At 38.1% G+C, this 15,411-nt stretch overlaps 1 protein-coding gene across 1 annotated transcript in view; it reads right to left on the bottom strand.

Moving 5' to 3' along the window:
* Positions 1–14,334, bottom strand: part of LOC137970127 (tether containing UBX domain for GLUT4-like) — a 24,941-nt gene extending 10,607 nt beyond the window's left edge. The window contains exons 1-10 of the mRNA XM_068816608.1: positions 14,235–14,334; positions 13,994–14,049; positions 12,818–12,918; positions 10,672–10,789; positions 8,742–8,817; positions 6,750–6,823; positions 6,086–6,168; positions 5,062–5,271; positions 2,152–2,216; positions 1,001–1,044 (exon numbers count right to left, since the gene is read on the bottom strand). Coding sequence (XP_068672709.1) covers positions 1,001–1,044; positions 2,152–2,216; positions 5,062–5,271; positions 6,086–6,168; positions 6,750–6,823; positions 8,742–8,817; positions 10,672–10,789; positions 12,818–12,918; positions 13,994–14,049; positions 14,235–14,321 — 914 coding nt within the window. The 5' untranslated portion in view covers positions 14,322–14,334. The remainder of the gene's footprint in view (positions 1–1,000; positions 1,045–2,151; positions 2,217–5,061; positions 5,272–6,085; positions 6,169–6,749; positions 6,824–8,741; positions 8,818–10,671; positions 10,790–12,817; positions 12,919–13,993; positions 14,050–14,234) is intronic.
* Between the last annotated feature and the right edge of the window lie 1,077 nt (positions 14,335–15,411).

Raw genomic sequence — 15,411 nt, 5'->3', positions numbered from 1 at the left:
ATTATCAGTCCTGTTGGGATGATTTCGAACAAAAACAGTGTGTAAAGCGATCCCTTTTATAGTGGGAAATGCATGTCACGAAGCTAGTTGTCATCTGATGGCCGATTTTTACTCTTCATTTATAATGGCTGCACCTTTGACCACGCCATTATAGTTGACAAGGCACTGAGCTGACTATCACAAGAGATTTTTCCTGGAAGTTTGACATTCAAAGAGAGACCAGAATGGGGGAAATGAACATAAATATAGAAATCCCTGACACTTATGTTTCAAGTACATAATGTTCCCCGCCTCGCGCAGAGATCACGTGTACTTTTAGTCACGCACATACGCAAATATGAACCGTTGAACAAGTTGCCGTTGAACAAGCTGACCGAAAGTTTTCGGTTGAAACCTCTTTATCAAGTTTTTAGTGAACGTCGTTTGACGTTTAAAAAAGTCAGTGTCCAAAATTTCTTATAGTAGTATTCCTGACTGCAATTTCAGCACATATTGTTTAAGTATTCAGCATGTCAACCCCGGGGATGGGGGGGGGTACTGCCATATATGGGCTATATAGGTATGTGCCGCTGTGAAGGGTATGGTTTTCAAGCAGTTTACTCTAGCATAGGGTATATAAATCAGAGCGTTTGGGTCTAGAATAGGGTATCATTTCTCACGAAACTGACCAGTCGCGTGAAGATTTTATCAAGACTAAGGAAACCAGAAATTCCCGCTCAAAAAGTCGAGTCGGCAAAGTTTAAATTTGCGCAACTCAGCCTCAACAGTGTCGATAAATGGCTATCATGAGAAACTTCTGGATATTATTAACTCTCAAGTATCGGTATTTAGACGGAAATCGGTGGGAGTTTACTCTAGTATAGGGTAGCAAAATTCAGCTGAACTAGCTCTGGTATAGGCTAAGGGTTCCAGGGTCCCAGCGGCACATCCCCACCCAGAAATTCCTAAAGTACCCCCCCCCCCCCCGGGATGTCAACAATCAAATGAAAAAAGTACTCACTGTTCTCTTTGATATAAATCCATGCCAGCGGTCTCCTCGGGGAACTAGAAGCATGTAATATTTTTGGAGAAAAACCATCCAGAGCTTAAAAACACTAGCTGAACTTCATAGTGAGAAAGAATCGAACATAAACTATCACTAAATACATCTGAATTGAAGTTTATAGTGAAAAAGGAAAGAAAAAAGGAAAGAAAAAAGGAATGATCGCTAACGAACTATTGAGACAATTCACAATACTTTTAAAATCTAATATTGTTATCACCAAATCGATAAATGATATAAAGCAGAAAATGTCAGTTTTCCTCACACTGCTGACGGAGAGGGGTCTAGTGTGGGCGGGACAGGCAATATCCCAGTTGTTTTGTTGCCATCCGCCATTGCCTAGTTTGTGTTTTCGGCTAACCGTTATTATTTGCTCGTCTTCTATTGGAATCAACCGTTTCAACGGTTGAAGCGGTTGAGGTTTCCCAACTGAACACTTTTTCAACCGTTTTCGGTTGAAACGCGGTAACTCCTGGGAATAGTCATTACCAGACTTCTCCGCGTTGGAAAGTTTGGCTGCAGCCCGCGTGAACGATAGCGGTCGCTACTCATCCTCCTTTTTCAATCGTTTCAACCTAGTTTGATGCCGGTTGAATTAGTTGATCAACCAAACCAACCGAAAACGGTTTCTTTCCCAGTAGAACACGAAAAAACCAAACCAACCCAATACGGTTGATCCCAATAGAACATGACCTTTGTTTTATCTTCCTAATGGCAGAGGAAGAGCCGCGTTTGTGGAAAGGTAAGGTGAGTTACGGTACGCGCTTCGTTGATATCTCATTTCCAACGCGAGCTCGTGTAACAGTTATTAAATATCAGGTAAAGGCCAAATTCAATGCCCTTTATTGTTCACTAAAATATCTTTTAGAGCTTCATTTTTTTTTTCAAATCCTCCGACGTCAGTCAATTGGGTACCACCTGAAGCCGTTGTGGCAGAGCGTGATAAGGCGCTATTCGTCCAACAAATATTTAAAGCAAATATTCCATAGGTGAAATACCTGCTACGTAAAAATTAATTATGCTGAGTAGAAATTTAAAAATCCGAGTGGATAACAATATATACTACAAAAAAATCCACATAAATGTTGATCTTTCTAATTCTACTGCACCTTGAAATCTGCAAATGGATGCTTGGGAGGACTTATCCTCGCTCTTTTAGGCTCCTTGACTCCTTCTGTGTACAAATACATTGGGAAAAAATGACTTTATGTGTAACATTAACATCAATAGGGCTGTTCAAGATCTAAAGAGAAAATCACACAGCGGTACAAAGAAAAACTTTTAAAGGCCAACCCCAGCAAATTTCAGATCCGAAGCCTTCAAAACAAGAGGGCGCAGACGAAATATCGCTCAAAATTGATTCACAAGTGGTAAAGTCTTCAGAAAAATTACAATTTTGGGAGTAACCATTGACGAAAGCAAGTCAAAAAGTTGGAGTGATACTGAGATTGCGAAACCTTATACCCTCCTCAGCTAACCTTCAGCTATATAAATCTGGTATTCTACCCCCAATTGACGTATTGCAATACTGTTTGGCACTTATGGAGATCACCTGACAAGCGCAAATTAGAAAGAGTTCAAGAACGCGTATTGAGACCAGCCTTTAAGTCAAAATCTGAAACATAAACGGTGAACTTTTGAAAAAAGGCTGTCTCCCTACTCTCTAAGAAGGGAGATTAAGATGCATAGTTACCCTGATGTTTAGAGTTAAAAACGGACTTGCACCACCGTATATCTACGAAATAAGGGATAAAACCTAAGAAATGCAGACTTTAACATCATACGCTATAGAACTGTGCGCTACGGCAAACAGCAAATTGAGTCCTGAGGATCGAGAGAGAAAGGCCAACACTCGAAAGTTCTAAGCAAAGCATCAAGGAGGTAACTTAGCACTTCTATTGGATGAATGCAAGAACGGTGACTTATCTTCTTAACTTCCTCAGTTTTATTAAATTAGGTCAGGGAAGTGATTGATTAGTTTTTAACGAGATATCAATCATGTTCATTAAAAGTTATACCTCCTATCTTAATTTTTATCTGTAATATTTATTTCTTGTACGACCTAACTAGTGTCCCCAATTAGGTTGTTAAAAGCTAAATACCTCAACACTTGAATAAATTCCGACTGCTACTACTACTACTACTACTACTACTGCTGCTGCTGCTGCTACTACTACTACTACTGCTACTACTGCTACTACTACTACTACTGCTGCTGCTGCTGCTGCTACTATTACTACTACTACTGCTGCTGCTACTACTACCACTGCCACTACTACTACTACTACTACTACTACTACTACTACTGCTACTACTGCTAACTGCTACTAATACTACTACTGCTGCTGCTGCTGCTGCTACTACTACTACTACTACTACTACTACTACTACTACTACTACTACTACTACTACTACTACTACTACAACTACTACTACTACTACTACTACTACTACTACTACTACTACTGCTGCTGCTGCTGCTGCTACTACTCCTGCAGCTGCTACTACTACTACTACTACTACTACTACTACTACTACTACTACTGCTGCTGCTGCTGCTGCTGCTGCTGCTACTACTACTCCTGCTGCTGGTACTACTACTACTACTACTACTACTACTACTACTACTGCTGCTGCTGCTGCTGCTGCTGCTGCTGCTGCTGCTACTACTACTACTACTACTACTGCTGCTGCTGCTGCTGCTGCTGCTACTGCTGCTGCTGCTGCTGCTACTACTACTACAGTGATGGCTTTTTTCTACAGTACATGTACGATGAAAACAATCAATAGCAGACATAACTTTAAATCAAAGTGTAGCTTAGAGGAACTTTCCCAAAGTTTATCAGCTCTTACTCCTGGCACCGAGCACAGAGTATCCACTGTTTCAGAGTCCATTTTTTCCTTACTGTAACTTTTGTTTCTCTCGGTTAGCCATGATGCTTTGATTAAGCAGCTGGAGTTCAAAGAGGGGCAGCTCTCTTTAAAAAGGGCACCTATTTTTGTGACAAATAACTGATTCTCAAAGTTTCAGTGTCGCAACTGACAACAAACAAGTCATTTTGCTTGCAGTGTGTGTTTCCGGTCAGAATTGGTTTTAGAGTTTGGCGAGGGATAGAAATTATTATCACTAAGCATTGGTTTTATGGTTAGGGTTTGGTTGAGGTTTGAGACTTACTAAACGAAACGACCGTAAATCCCAGTTTCACATGCATCATGCAACACATTCTATGTAGAATCACCCGTTTTGCATAAGTTTGCGTATCTCTGGACGCTTTCCACTTGACAGAACTGACCGGCCAGACCGGGCCTTTGAGAAGCACTAACTCTACAACGCCCTCAAATTAACACACTTCGACAATGATATATATACTCCTCCCAAAGAATGCAAAGGATTATCACGCAATTATTGTTGCACTCTCTTTGCAAACGGACGGGTCTGGCCGGACAGTTCTGACAAAAGGAACTGAGCGCCCTTAAGTACTTTTAAGTGTGGATTATGACGAAAGTGATCCTGGCATCTATCTGAGTGGACAATTTAAGCAACCCGAATTTGTCTCTTATAGACAACTGAAAAATTCAGTTGGCTTTAACGGGATAAGAACCCATGACCTCTTGAATACCGATGCAATGCCCTAGGTAAGATAATTTGTTAGGCTCACTCGTTCCCACAAAAGGAATGATGAATAAAATAAATGTATATTTGATTTGCAGGTTAAAGATGAAAGGTGGAAGTGACCCTCGCCCTTATCTGGAAACTAGGGGGCCCCAGGCAAAATACGAGCTGATTATGACAAACCAATTTTAGAACGGATGGAAGGGGCGTTAACTAGAAGACAACTGTGTCTGCTCCACGAAGTAAAGGCCAGTTTACTTCAGCATTGGTCTCCATGAAACAGGCTTTCATCTGAACTTATAATAGGCAGAGACAACAGCAAAACAAGGCAATGAAGTCACGGTACTTCGGCCATCCCAGCAGAAAGTAGAATACAAAAGAAAAATACACATGAAGGACAGTGTACCTTGTGCATGGAAACGGGAATCTGAGGATCTCAACTTTGATGAATTGACATCATCCATAGTAACATCTCTTTGTACTTCAGTTGATAATCCAAACTGGCTCGTGCCTTCAGAAGATGATGTTGCAGACATAACCACAGGTTTATTAACAGTCCTGTCCTCTGTTGCACAACCTTTATTCTTAACCTCCACTAATGGATCTGTGCAAGAAACTGTAAGCAGAAGACACGGGATTATCCCCCTGCTTGAACCTTTTCCCATCTATGTTTACACCCCCTACAATAAACAAATCTACAAGAACATTATGCCACAAACAAATGCTGTGATCAATATCTCAAAAAGTGAAAAGGGGAATTGTGTAAAATGAACCTCGGGTAAGCCGAACACTCAGCTAAATTGACAAAGAGCTAAATGTTTTTGTTTTATTTTGGTTTCAGGTCATTAAACAAGCTTTTCTTTGAAAGCACACACAGCTTTATTAGACAAATATGATTGTCCATCCAGTGAAGAATAGTAAAGCAGGTGTTAAAATTAAGGTTAACTACACCTGTACTTACATCAGCGCTACAGGTACATATATGTACCAGTTCAACAGAGAGATGCAACATTGCTTTGGCTATCAACTGTGGGCATTGTGCTATTTCAGGAACAGTACATGTAACTGTTGTTTTATGAAAAATTTCACCCAATCCTCAAAGTTATAACTACAAGAAAACCCGAGGTCTCAAGGTCATTGATGATGACTACCCCACAAAGAATGCAAGAAGATATCCCCAGATAGGTCATGGGAGCAAACCCAGGTCACTTGAACACTCAGGGTTTTACCCAAACTAAGTTCCAAGTCCATGTAGTGATCTTCTTCAGTTATGGGGGCTGCAGTCCTACTGAATTGCATGGAAACAATTTGCACAGTAAAAAGTCTATCACACACTATAGAAAGGAAAGTTGATTTTATAAATTGCTTTATTTTAATTCCATACCATAATAATCATCATCATTGTCGTCATAATTGTAAAATTCAAATACCTTTGAACTCTCCTTCTGAAAGTGTTTCTGTTTCTGTTTTCTCAACTTTTGAAGATTGCTGTTCTAACTGCCTGTGTAGTAGCCTTAAAAAACAGAATTGGAAAAAAATAATAATAATAAAAAAGAATTACAGGTAACCATGCATTTTTTGAAGCTAATTAATCAACAATATTTGTAAAATGCTTTAAAATACAAAGCAGTGTATGGCATTCTTTTCCAAATTGAAGCTTAAATATCTCTGAAAAATGTGTGGTTACCCCCAATTTTCTTTTTGATACCAAAAACACTCGTTAAGTTCTGCTTTCTATGCATAGATTTTAAAACAGCACAAAAATATCCCTGTATTAAAAAGCACCACCCATAGGAAAACTGAGTATCTCAAGATGCGTAGAAGGTACGTGCAATAACAATAGTAGGCACCGTCTTTAAGTAGGAACTTCCTTGCACGAAAAAATATCTTATAGAATTCAGGAGGATAATTTGCAGAGGAAAAGCTTTTAATGAAAGACGGCCAACATCAGCCAATGTAGGTACGTCATTGTGAAATCATACCAGATACAAAGACTCTAAGGCCCAAAATTAACAATCCAGAATCATGCATTTGAAAAGTGAGAAAATAACAATCCTAGCAAAGTGTACAACAATGTACTTATACTAATATTACCTTATGATAGTTCTTTTACCAGTTAATCCAAGTGAATGTAAAGTTGCATTCTTCAATGCCTCTTCTCCTTTAATCTGTGTAAAAGGAAAAAAAATACTTTAATTACTTGGGGATAAAAGTATTTCATTATAATCATTTGTTTAAATCAGTTTTTAATCAGATATTACCTTCAAACTCCCACAAGATAAAATTAAAAGATGAATAGCTACTTCATTGACAAAGTTTTCCACGAATACAGGCTATTTTCATTATTTTGAAGTCAGTGCTTGATACTTTTTTATAACAAGGTAATGCACAAAGCACTGAGGTGTCTATAACAGCAAATCATGTATGCCTTAAAAAGGATGTATGGCATAGTAAATATAATTGTTTTATTCAATTCTCCCTTTGTTGATCCTTTGTAACAAAACCTGGCTTCAGGCGGAAAGAATTAAAGACAAAATAATGTCTGCCATACACTGGTCAAACACGAGTATAAATGGCAGATATCCGAGTTCTAGCAAGGAAATGCCAAGGACAGAAAAGCAGTTTATAACAAATATAACAATTTAAGAATACTTCATAACCAACACTGGATGGGAGAGTTCAGGTTCAGAATGAAAATTTGTTGATTATTTAATTAAACACAAAAATCTTTCCATTGATACTTTTCTGTCTCCATTTGGTATTTTTTAAACACATTTTGTCCAACAATGTGGTAAATATATTAAAGTATATCTTTTTAAACTTTGAATTCGTATTCCTCAACTTTTATAATTTTGCCATACCTTTAAAAAGTAGCTCACGTAACCATGACAACCCTTTAACACAAGGGGTCACGTCCTTAATTAAAACGGAAACTTTGTCTCATGTATTATTGTATGAATGCATAAATTTCTTTTATGTTGATATTATATACACCAAATGTTACAGCACAACCATTTTCAATAACCTAAGCTCATAGACAAGCTCTCTTTCTAAAAGGACTGAATAATAATAATAATAATAATAATAATAATAATAATACTGTAATCATCATCATGAAATCAAAATCTAGCAGGGGAGAATATCCTCTGCTATTTACACATACCTAAAATTAATACTATCTAAAATTATAAAATGGAAAAAAAATTCAAACTGATGAGTGAATTACAATAAATTAAATATAATTAAGTATTATTAAATTGTCAACCTGGGATAATGCATGTCCCATGCTCTGATTGGTTCACTCAATCTCAGTTATCAGCTGATATACCTTACTTTGCCCTTTATGGTAAATGATTGTGCTTAGCGTTGCTAAACTAAAATTCTTTTCGCCAGAAAATTTCTCTCGGTCTAAAGCAAAAAAAAACCGTTTTGGAAAGTTTGGATCAATTCTGAAGCTTAGAAGTTTGCGAAAAGGTAAGAAATGTTTTTGTGATGAGCCTGCATCTGTCTGACCTCAAGGTATTACACAACATCGCATCTTCATCAAGTTTTTTTTATTTCGCTAGGATTTTCTCCCTTTTTTCGCTCGTATTTGGTACTTCCAAACTTTTGGGGTTTAAGGAGTTTAATAGAACAATTATTCCATTCGCGCATGTTGGATATGAGACTGGTTATAGCCAACTCAGCGCTACGCGCCTCGTTGCCTATTTACCATCTCATATCCAACGTGCGCTCATGGAATAATTGTTAAATCTTGTTAAAATCATGAGTTTAAATAGATAACACCTACTGCATCTGTCTAAGATGTTACTTAGGTCAAGTTTGCACATCCTTGTCTTGAAATACTTAAGACTGGCAGCCAGTCTGTCTTTACTTGATGGCTTGCTCTACAGGCTAGTGCCTAAATATCTAATCAAATGTCTTTCATACTCAACAGTACTAAAACTAGGTAGACGGAAGTCCACTGTTGTAAATTATTGAATGAGTTATCAGCTTTTCTTACACAGTTTCATTAACACTATGATGTACTGTAAACTACCGGTATACAGCAAAAAACTAAAGTGACATCAAAGATGCATCACTCACCTCTTGTGTCATGTAAATGCATACCGGACTTAAGTTTTCTTCAGCAGCAGGATTTAAGATTTTTCCTTGATGGATGCTAAAAAAAATCAAAATCTGACAAACTGTGCTTCACAGAAAAAAAAATCTACATTAAAAAAACCATTGATTCTTTTAAAACGTTGACTAACTGCCCAACTGACAATAATGATATCATAATGATGGATTATGCACTTGTAGGAATTTTCACGAATTTACGCAGGGGTTGCAGGAATTCTACAATAGTAAGCCAATAAAACATGTACCGGTAGGTATTATTTTTGTTAAATGTTCATTTACACGTTGCTTTTCCAGTTTATTAGTCAAAGCTACTATTAAGCCTGGTTTTCACCATTGATGACAACGGAACCACAAGTATCAGATGCTTCACAAATATTCAGGCCAACAAATAGGCCATTTCCGAGTTCATGTCTGCCTCCTCTTCAAAGCGAGTCTAACTGCAAAGTCTTTGTGATGGTAATTAGTTCTACTTTACATATGAATGAAGACTAATTTTCAATTAACAAAAACTTTGCACTTAGACTCGTTTTGAAGAGGAGGCAGACGTGAACTCGGAAATGGCTTATTGGTCTGCTCTCAACTGAGTGGCTTCATAGCTCAGTTGCTAAGAGCACTGCACCAGCATCACCGAGGTAATGGGTTTGAATCCTGTTAAAGTCATGCGAATTTTTCAGGTATCTATAAAAGACACAATTGCTTAAATTGTCTTGACTGGTTAGTGCAATCATGTTTCCAATTCACCTCTTAACCGCACTTCACAAAAATTTGTCAACCAAAGACAAACTTTCCTCGCTTTCTGCCATTGTTCAGAAAACTGACTCGGTAACCATGTGCTTATCCTTGCAGGAAAAATATTATATCATTGCAGGAATCCCTAGGAATTTGTAGGACTCTTGTAGGAATCTACTATCATATATGGTGAATGGAAATTTTCAATACCCTGTCACGCTTTTTGTGGTACGTCCGATAATAATAATAATTATTATTATAATTATTGACTGCCTGGTTGTCCAGCCAATTGAATGACTGACTCTAGAAGCAGGAAAAAACTAAGCTGGCTTGCTTAGAAACTGAGTCATTAATTTTACTCAGAGACTTCCTTATACTTTTGCCTTTCATTTAAATTCAGGTGTTTAAATGGCCTGTTTAAAACAGGTAACAGTAAGTTGGCCACCCTCTGGCTCTCAGTAACATCCCTCCCTACTAACTGCAATAACCACCCATGTGTCAATGTTGTGATTCAAATGTTTTCATGTGATTAAATATAATTTAACCTAGTTAACAACAAAGAGATGCTGGTTTCTTAGGTTCACAAATGGAGCAGTTTGCTTTTAATGGTCAGTGGTTCATTCGTATGGGCACAGGCTCATGTAGGTAATGCGGTCTCAGTGTAGTGGCCATTTTGGAGCTATGTTGGCAGAGTTTTACAAGTGCGGCCTTCGTTCTTAGCAGTTTTTTCTTAAGGTTAGTGGTTTCTTATTTTTCCTGCTTCCTTCCCTCCCTCTACCCCCCTGTTACCACAGTGTGACGGGTGCCCGGATGTCTCTGAGTGGGGGCTCATGGCTGCATTGTGGGGATTGCTAGCCATGGGAGCGTTTTACTAACTAGGGGCTGGCTGATCACAGTGGAGGCTCCTGGACATCCCAGGCGCCCACCTTCCATTCAGCTTGATGCAGTTGTTAACTGGTTTAAAACGTTTTCAACTTGTTAAATTTTAGTTTCCTTTGTTTGAGATTATGATAATGAATAATATACAAAGAAAAATCAAAATTGAACTGGTTTGAGAATTTAAAACCAAGAGAAAATTTGAACCACATCATGCCATGCCATGCCATGTTTTACGTTCCATATAAATAATTTATTTTACATACTGATAAAATCAACAACTGCTGACCTGTCCTGATTAGAATCCCAATGACAAAGAACATCCCACAATGATGAAGAAGCAGAAAACTCCTTTACAAGCCTGTCACCTGACTCCAGTTGCAGTGCAACAGTAGAGGTGGTGTGAACTGATATTCAAGAAAATAAATTATGTTGTTTATTCCAATCATCAGAATGATGATTAGAGTACTAGTAGTAATCTCGAATTATTGAAGTGCATCCAACAGTTGCTTTGGCAGCAAGGGGGAAGAGTAGGGCAAAAAAATCTTATAGGACCCAAATATGGTTGGCAGAATGTTGAAAAAGTCAAGAAATCAACCTTGCTTCCAGCATCAACAAACAACCTGCAGTTTAAAATTTTCTCCCCAGGTCAAAAATAAAATTTGTCCAAATTCAACAGCTAATACAATAACCAACACTTAACACACGCCCTCAACTACAAAAGTAAGTCAACATCAACGACAACGACAATTACCCCAAAACCAACATCAAAAAGCGACGTCATCTTCAACAACAAAAATATGCACTTCAACAATTTGGGGACAAGCAACTGGCAGAAAAATTCTTGCATGCCTGCCATAGGATAGGGAGGCCTTGAGAGTACTGAATGGGGCTTGTCCTTTATATATTTTGTAACAGCTACTTTAGATTTTGAGCAATTGAGTGTCAAACTTACTAAAAACGTTTCCTAAAAGTTGTGAAACTCTTCCATAAAGGTTTGAAAATGCATCCTCATATCTATCATTCACATTCAATAAGCCAAGTTTAAAAAAGTTTAAAAGCCAGAAGGCTCATCAGGCCGGCGCTTATCTCCCGTTTCTGTAGCATGAAGCGACTAGGAGTATTTATACTCACCCCTGGATGGGATGCTAGTCCATCGCAGGGTTACCCCCAGCATTACGCCGGTACCCATTTATACACCTGGGTGGAGAGAGGCACCGTGAGAGTAAAGTGTCTTGCCCAAGAACACAATGTCCCCGGCCAGGCCCCGAACCCAGACCACTCGATCCGGTGTCGAGCACACTAACCATGAGGCCACCGCACCTCCCAAAATAAGCCAAGTTTGATATATCAATATTAGGCATGGCTATGAGACTTTATGGTCAAAATTTCACAGCTTAGTTCTGTTTTCTTTGTTTTGCAAGTCTCAAGGTAGATTTCTAAACAAAATAATATTCAATATTGTACCATATTGTAAAGCCGTTTTTCAATGGCAATACTTATATTTAATGGAATACTGACCATTCATCACTTTAGGACACAAATCTAGGAGTAATTAGTGATTCTAAAGTGCATTAGATGGGAGAACTTTGGAATCACTAGACAAGCCAAGATGCCATGAAGACGATGCATTTATGTAAAGAAAGTATTAATATGTAAGAAATTTTGGTTTTATCAAATGTGTTGATAAAGGTCGATAAAGGATGAATTCGCTCTGACAAAGGGCTAACGCTTAAAATGTCAGATTTCCAAATCGTTCACAGTGGTAATTTGACCTTTATCAACATGTTTGATAAAACCAAAATTTCCTGTTTCACTCTCCCACCAACAAAGCACCACAGTTCCTTTAGAAACTAGACATTTATTAATTATATATGGAGTAAAGAGGTGATGATGTAAAAAAAACTAATTTAAAATAAATTTGTGAAAGTCTGGAATCTGTTGAAATTGTCTAAGAGATTATTACTTAAAACTGTCCCTTGCCCAAAAATCAGTGTGTTGGTGTGCGGTGCCTGATCATCACTCGCACATAGGACGTACCAAAACAGAGATATGCACGCATGTGAAATAAATGCGAATGCTTGAGTTGTGCATTTTTGCCGGGCAACCCAAAATTTTTACTTGCCCGGCTGACAACTTCGATAAAAAACAAATACGGATCCCTGATAGAATAAAAACAGAAAAATACTTATTAACAGTAAGAAGTGTTCCTTATTGTTTTTACTGACCTTGAATGAATTTCTTTCATTATTTAAATATCACACTGCAGTGACATCAATTTCTGGCAAGGCTATTATCTCTTGTGAGTCTAAAATCCCGTTAATTAATATTGTGTTTCTTTGTCTAAAATGTCACATTTGACCTCACCAAAAAAATTAAACATCATCCTAGGTATAATGTCCACTTCAATCCAAATGATAGTACATTGTACCAACCTTTTTTTAATTTCGGACTGATAATGAGCTCTAAATGAGCATTGTTGGACAATCCAGAATATCTGATTGGTAACGTGTCATCGAGAATCTTCCTTTGGTTTCTAGAAAATATTTTATTTACAAAAGAGGTCCTCAATGTTGACAATAAGATACTACTAATTCTTTTTAGCCACACAGGTAATTCTTTCAAGTCCCATGACTACACATAGCTTTCCCTGGAATCAAAATTTTCCAATTTTGCTGACAAAAATTATTGCCCCATTGCACTATACACAATGCCCTTTTTTCAATGTTTACTCTTAGCAATGATTTGCGAGACAACTGAGTAAATTCTGCAGTTTCTAATATGGCCTACCCTGTTTTAAATATTTTTTTGATTCTTATTTGCTGTGTTGTTACGTATTTCTGTAGGAGCTTTAACACTCCTTGAGGAAAAAGAGTATACAAGAATGTTTCACATCATGGTCAGGCATGGTCTGGCATGGTCGGGCATGGGGTGGAGATTTTGACATTTTCATTTAAAAGAATTCAAATTCTCCACCCCTGGGACAAAATAATCAGTCAAAATGTCCACCCAGCGTCAAGTGAAGGTGGTAAAAATGTCCTTTGTACAATCAAATCACTAGCCTGTGGACATCACATACGATCAAAATCCCTACCCTGGGGACAGGCCTCATGGTTAGCCCCCCCCCCTCCTCCTCCCAGGGGCTTAACATTGATAGGTGCATTAAGCATAAACACCCATTTTAAACGGCATTGATCACCAGTATTAATTCTATGCACCCATTTTAAAAACTGCTACTTCATAGGCCATCTAGTCCGGGGTGGGGATTTCTAACTACCTTTTGATGAACGTATGCTGCCCCACCTTTGGGAAATTGACCAGAATTTTTGCACCTTGGTCAAACCCCCACCCCTTGCCCGCACCCCCCCCCCCCCCCACGGAGTTTACATTGACGAAAATAAAAGAGGTACGTGTAATGTAAGTATATAATCAATTCAGTTCTTTCAATAGTACTCATTCGAAATAGTATTATTTAGAGATAGTCTATTTTACGGTAGTCCATTTGGTTAGTCCATCGGAATCGTCCATGGACTTGGGGACAATGTTTTGTCTATCACCTTTTTAAACTGTAAAGCGTTTCAATTGCTTAATTAAGTAAAAAAAAAACTTACTGTAAAGCGTATTGCTCAGATGAAAGACCCTGTTTTTTACAAACTTCTTCAAGCACCTAACATAATGAACACAGAGCTATATTATTTTTAGTCAAACAAAAAAAATGGAAAGTTTAGACGACGTCCACGTATGGTCATGATGATCAAGCAATTTTTTGTCAAAGAAATATTAACCTGAACACACAAATTTTGGGCATCGAAGCAACAAAAGAATGAAATCACATGAAGTATAAAAACAGACCTGAAGAATAGTTGTAGTTGCATTTACTTTTACGGTTTGTCGGCGTGCATTCGGACACAGAACCACAACACTCTTGAAGGCAGCCATCTTGATTGTTTCTAGAACCCAGACTCTTTTACTTTCCACCCTTTCAAGAGACGAAAGCCCGAAACTTTTCCGGTGTCTGACATTTGCAGACCACAGACTGCAGACTAACCCTAAATCACAATTATTTAAAGCTAACCGTTTTAAAACGGGTTCTTAAACTTAAACACTGTTTATCAGTACTATTTGTAGGCAGTCAGCAGTCTAATGTCAGACACCGAAACTTTTCAGACATATTTAATTTCCGGTGCTATAAAACGCTTTGTAGCTTCACTAGGAAAACGTTTCAAGTCATGAAACGTTGCAATAGTTTTGTTTCTCTAGAGTTGAAAATATGTTCAAGGATCAATTCTTCAAAATGAACAGATCTTAGTTTCATGAATTGCTTTTCGGGCAGAACTAATGAAAACTATGCCTCGCCTTGCTTCTCCAGTCTCAGTTGTCCCCCGCGATTGTACCTAAACGACCACGTACGAGAAGAAATAGTTTGGAAAATTCCATTTAAAGGGAAACTGTCACGAGAAGCGCATGCGCTAACGTCTTGTGAAAACTTGAAAAGTGTTAGGTTCACTTTTTCAAGTTGAATCGACAAATTCAAAATGGTGTCCACTGGGGAGGGCCATGGTGGACAAAGGAGAAACTCCGGTGAATATACGTGACGCACGCGTGAATCCATGATGGCGGCTAGAATTTTCCGTGGGCTTAAGAGCAAACAAACTCGAGCATGCGCAGTTCATGACAGTGTCCCTTTAATTAAATTAAGGACCTAAGAAACTTTTAAATAAAATTAACTCTTGTGGCATGCGTACTTAGCTTGTAAATCATCCAAAACTGTGAGTCAGTGTCTGAAGTTCTCAATTCACTTTTCAGTCCTGATGAAATCCGAAAATTTTTGGCTAAAATGGTTGAAAGACGATGCTGATTTTGAATATTGTCATTCAGTAAAGCATTCGATTCAATTTCCCTTGACATAACATCCTGGCTAACCCCTATCCCATTAACTGGAGATTTTCTGAAACACGAGAATTAAACAGCTAGGTTTGTGGTCGATGTGGTATACAATTGTAAAACCGATGCTTGTGGACATTGACAG

This window comes from Montipora foliosa, chromosome 9 (assembly GCF_036669935.1).
Source record: "Montipora foliosa isolate CH-2021 chromosome 9, ASM3666993v2, whole genome shotgun sequence".
NCBI lineage: Eukaryota > Metazoa > Cnidaria > Anthozoa > Scleractinia > Acroporidae > Montipora > Montipora foliosa.
The sequence above is the reverse complement of the archived record's forward strand: the minus strand, read 5'-3'. Positions and strand labels throughout refer to the sequence as shown.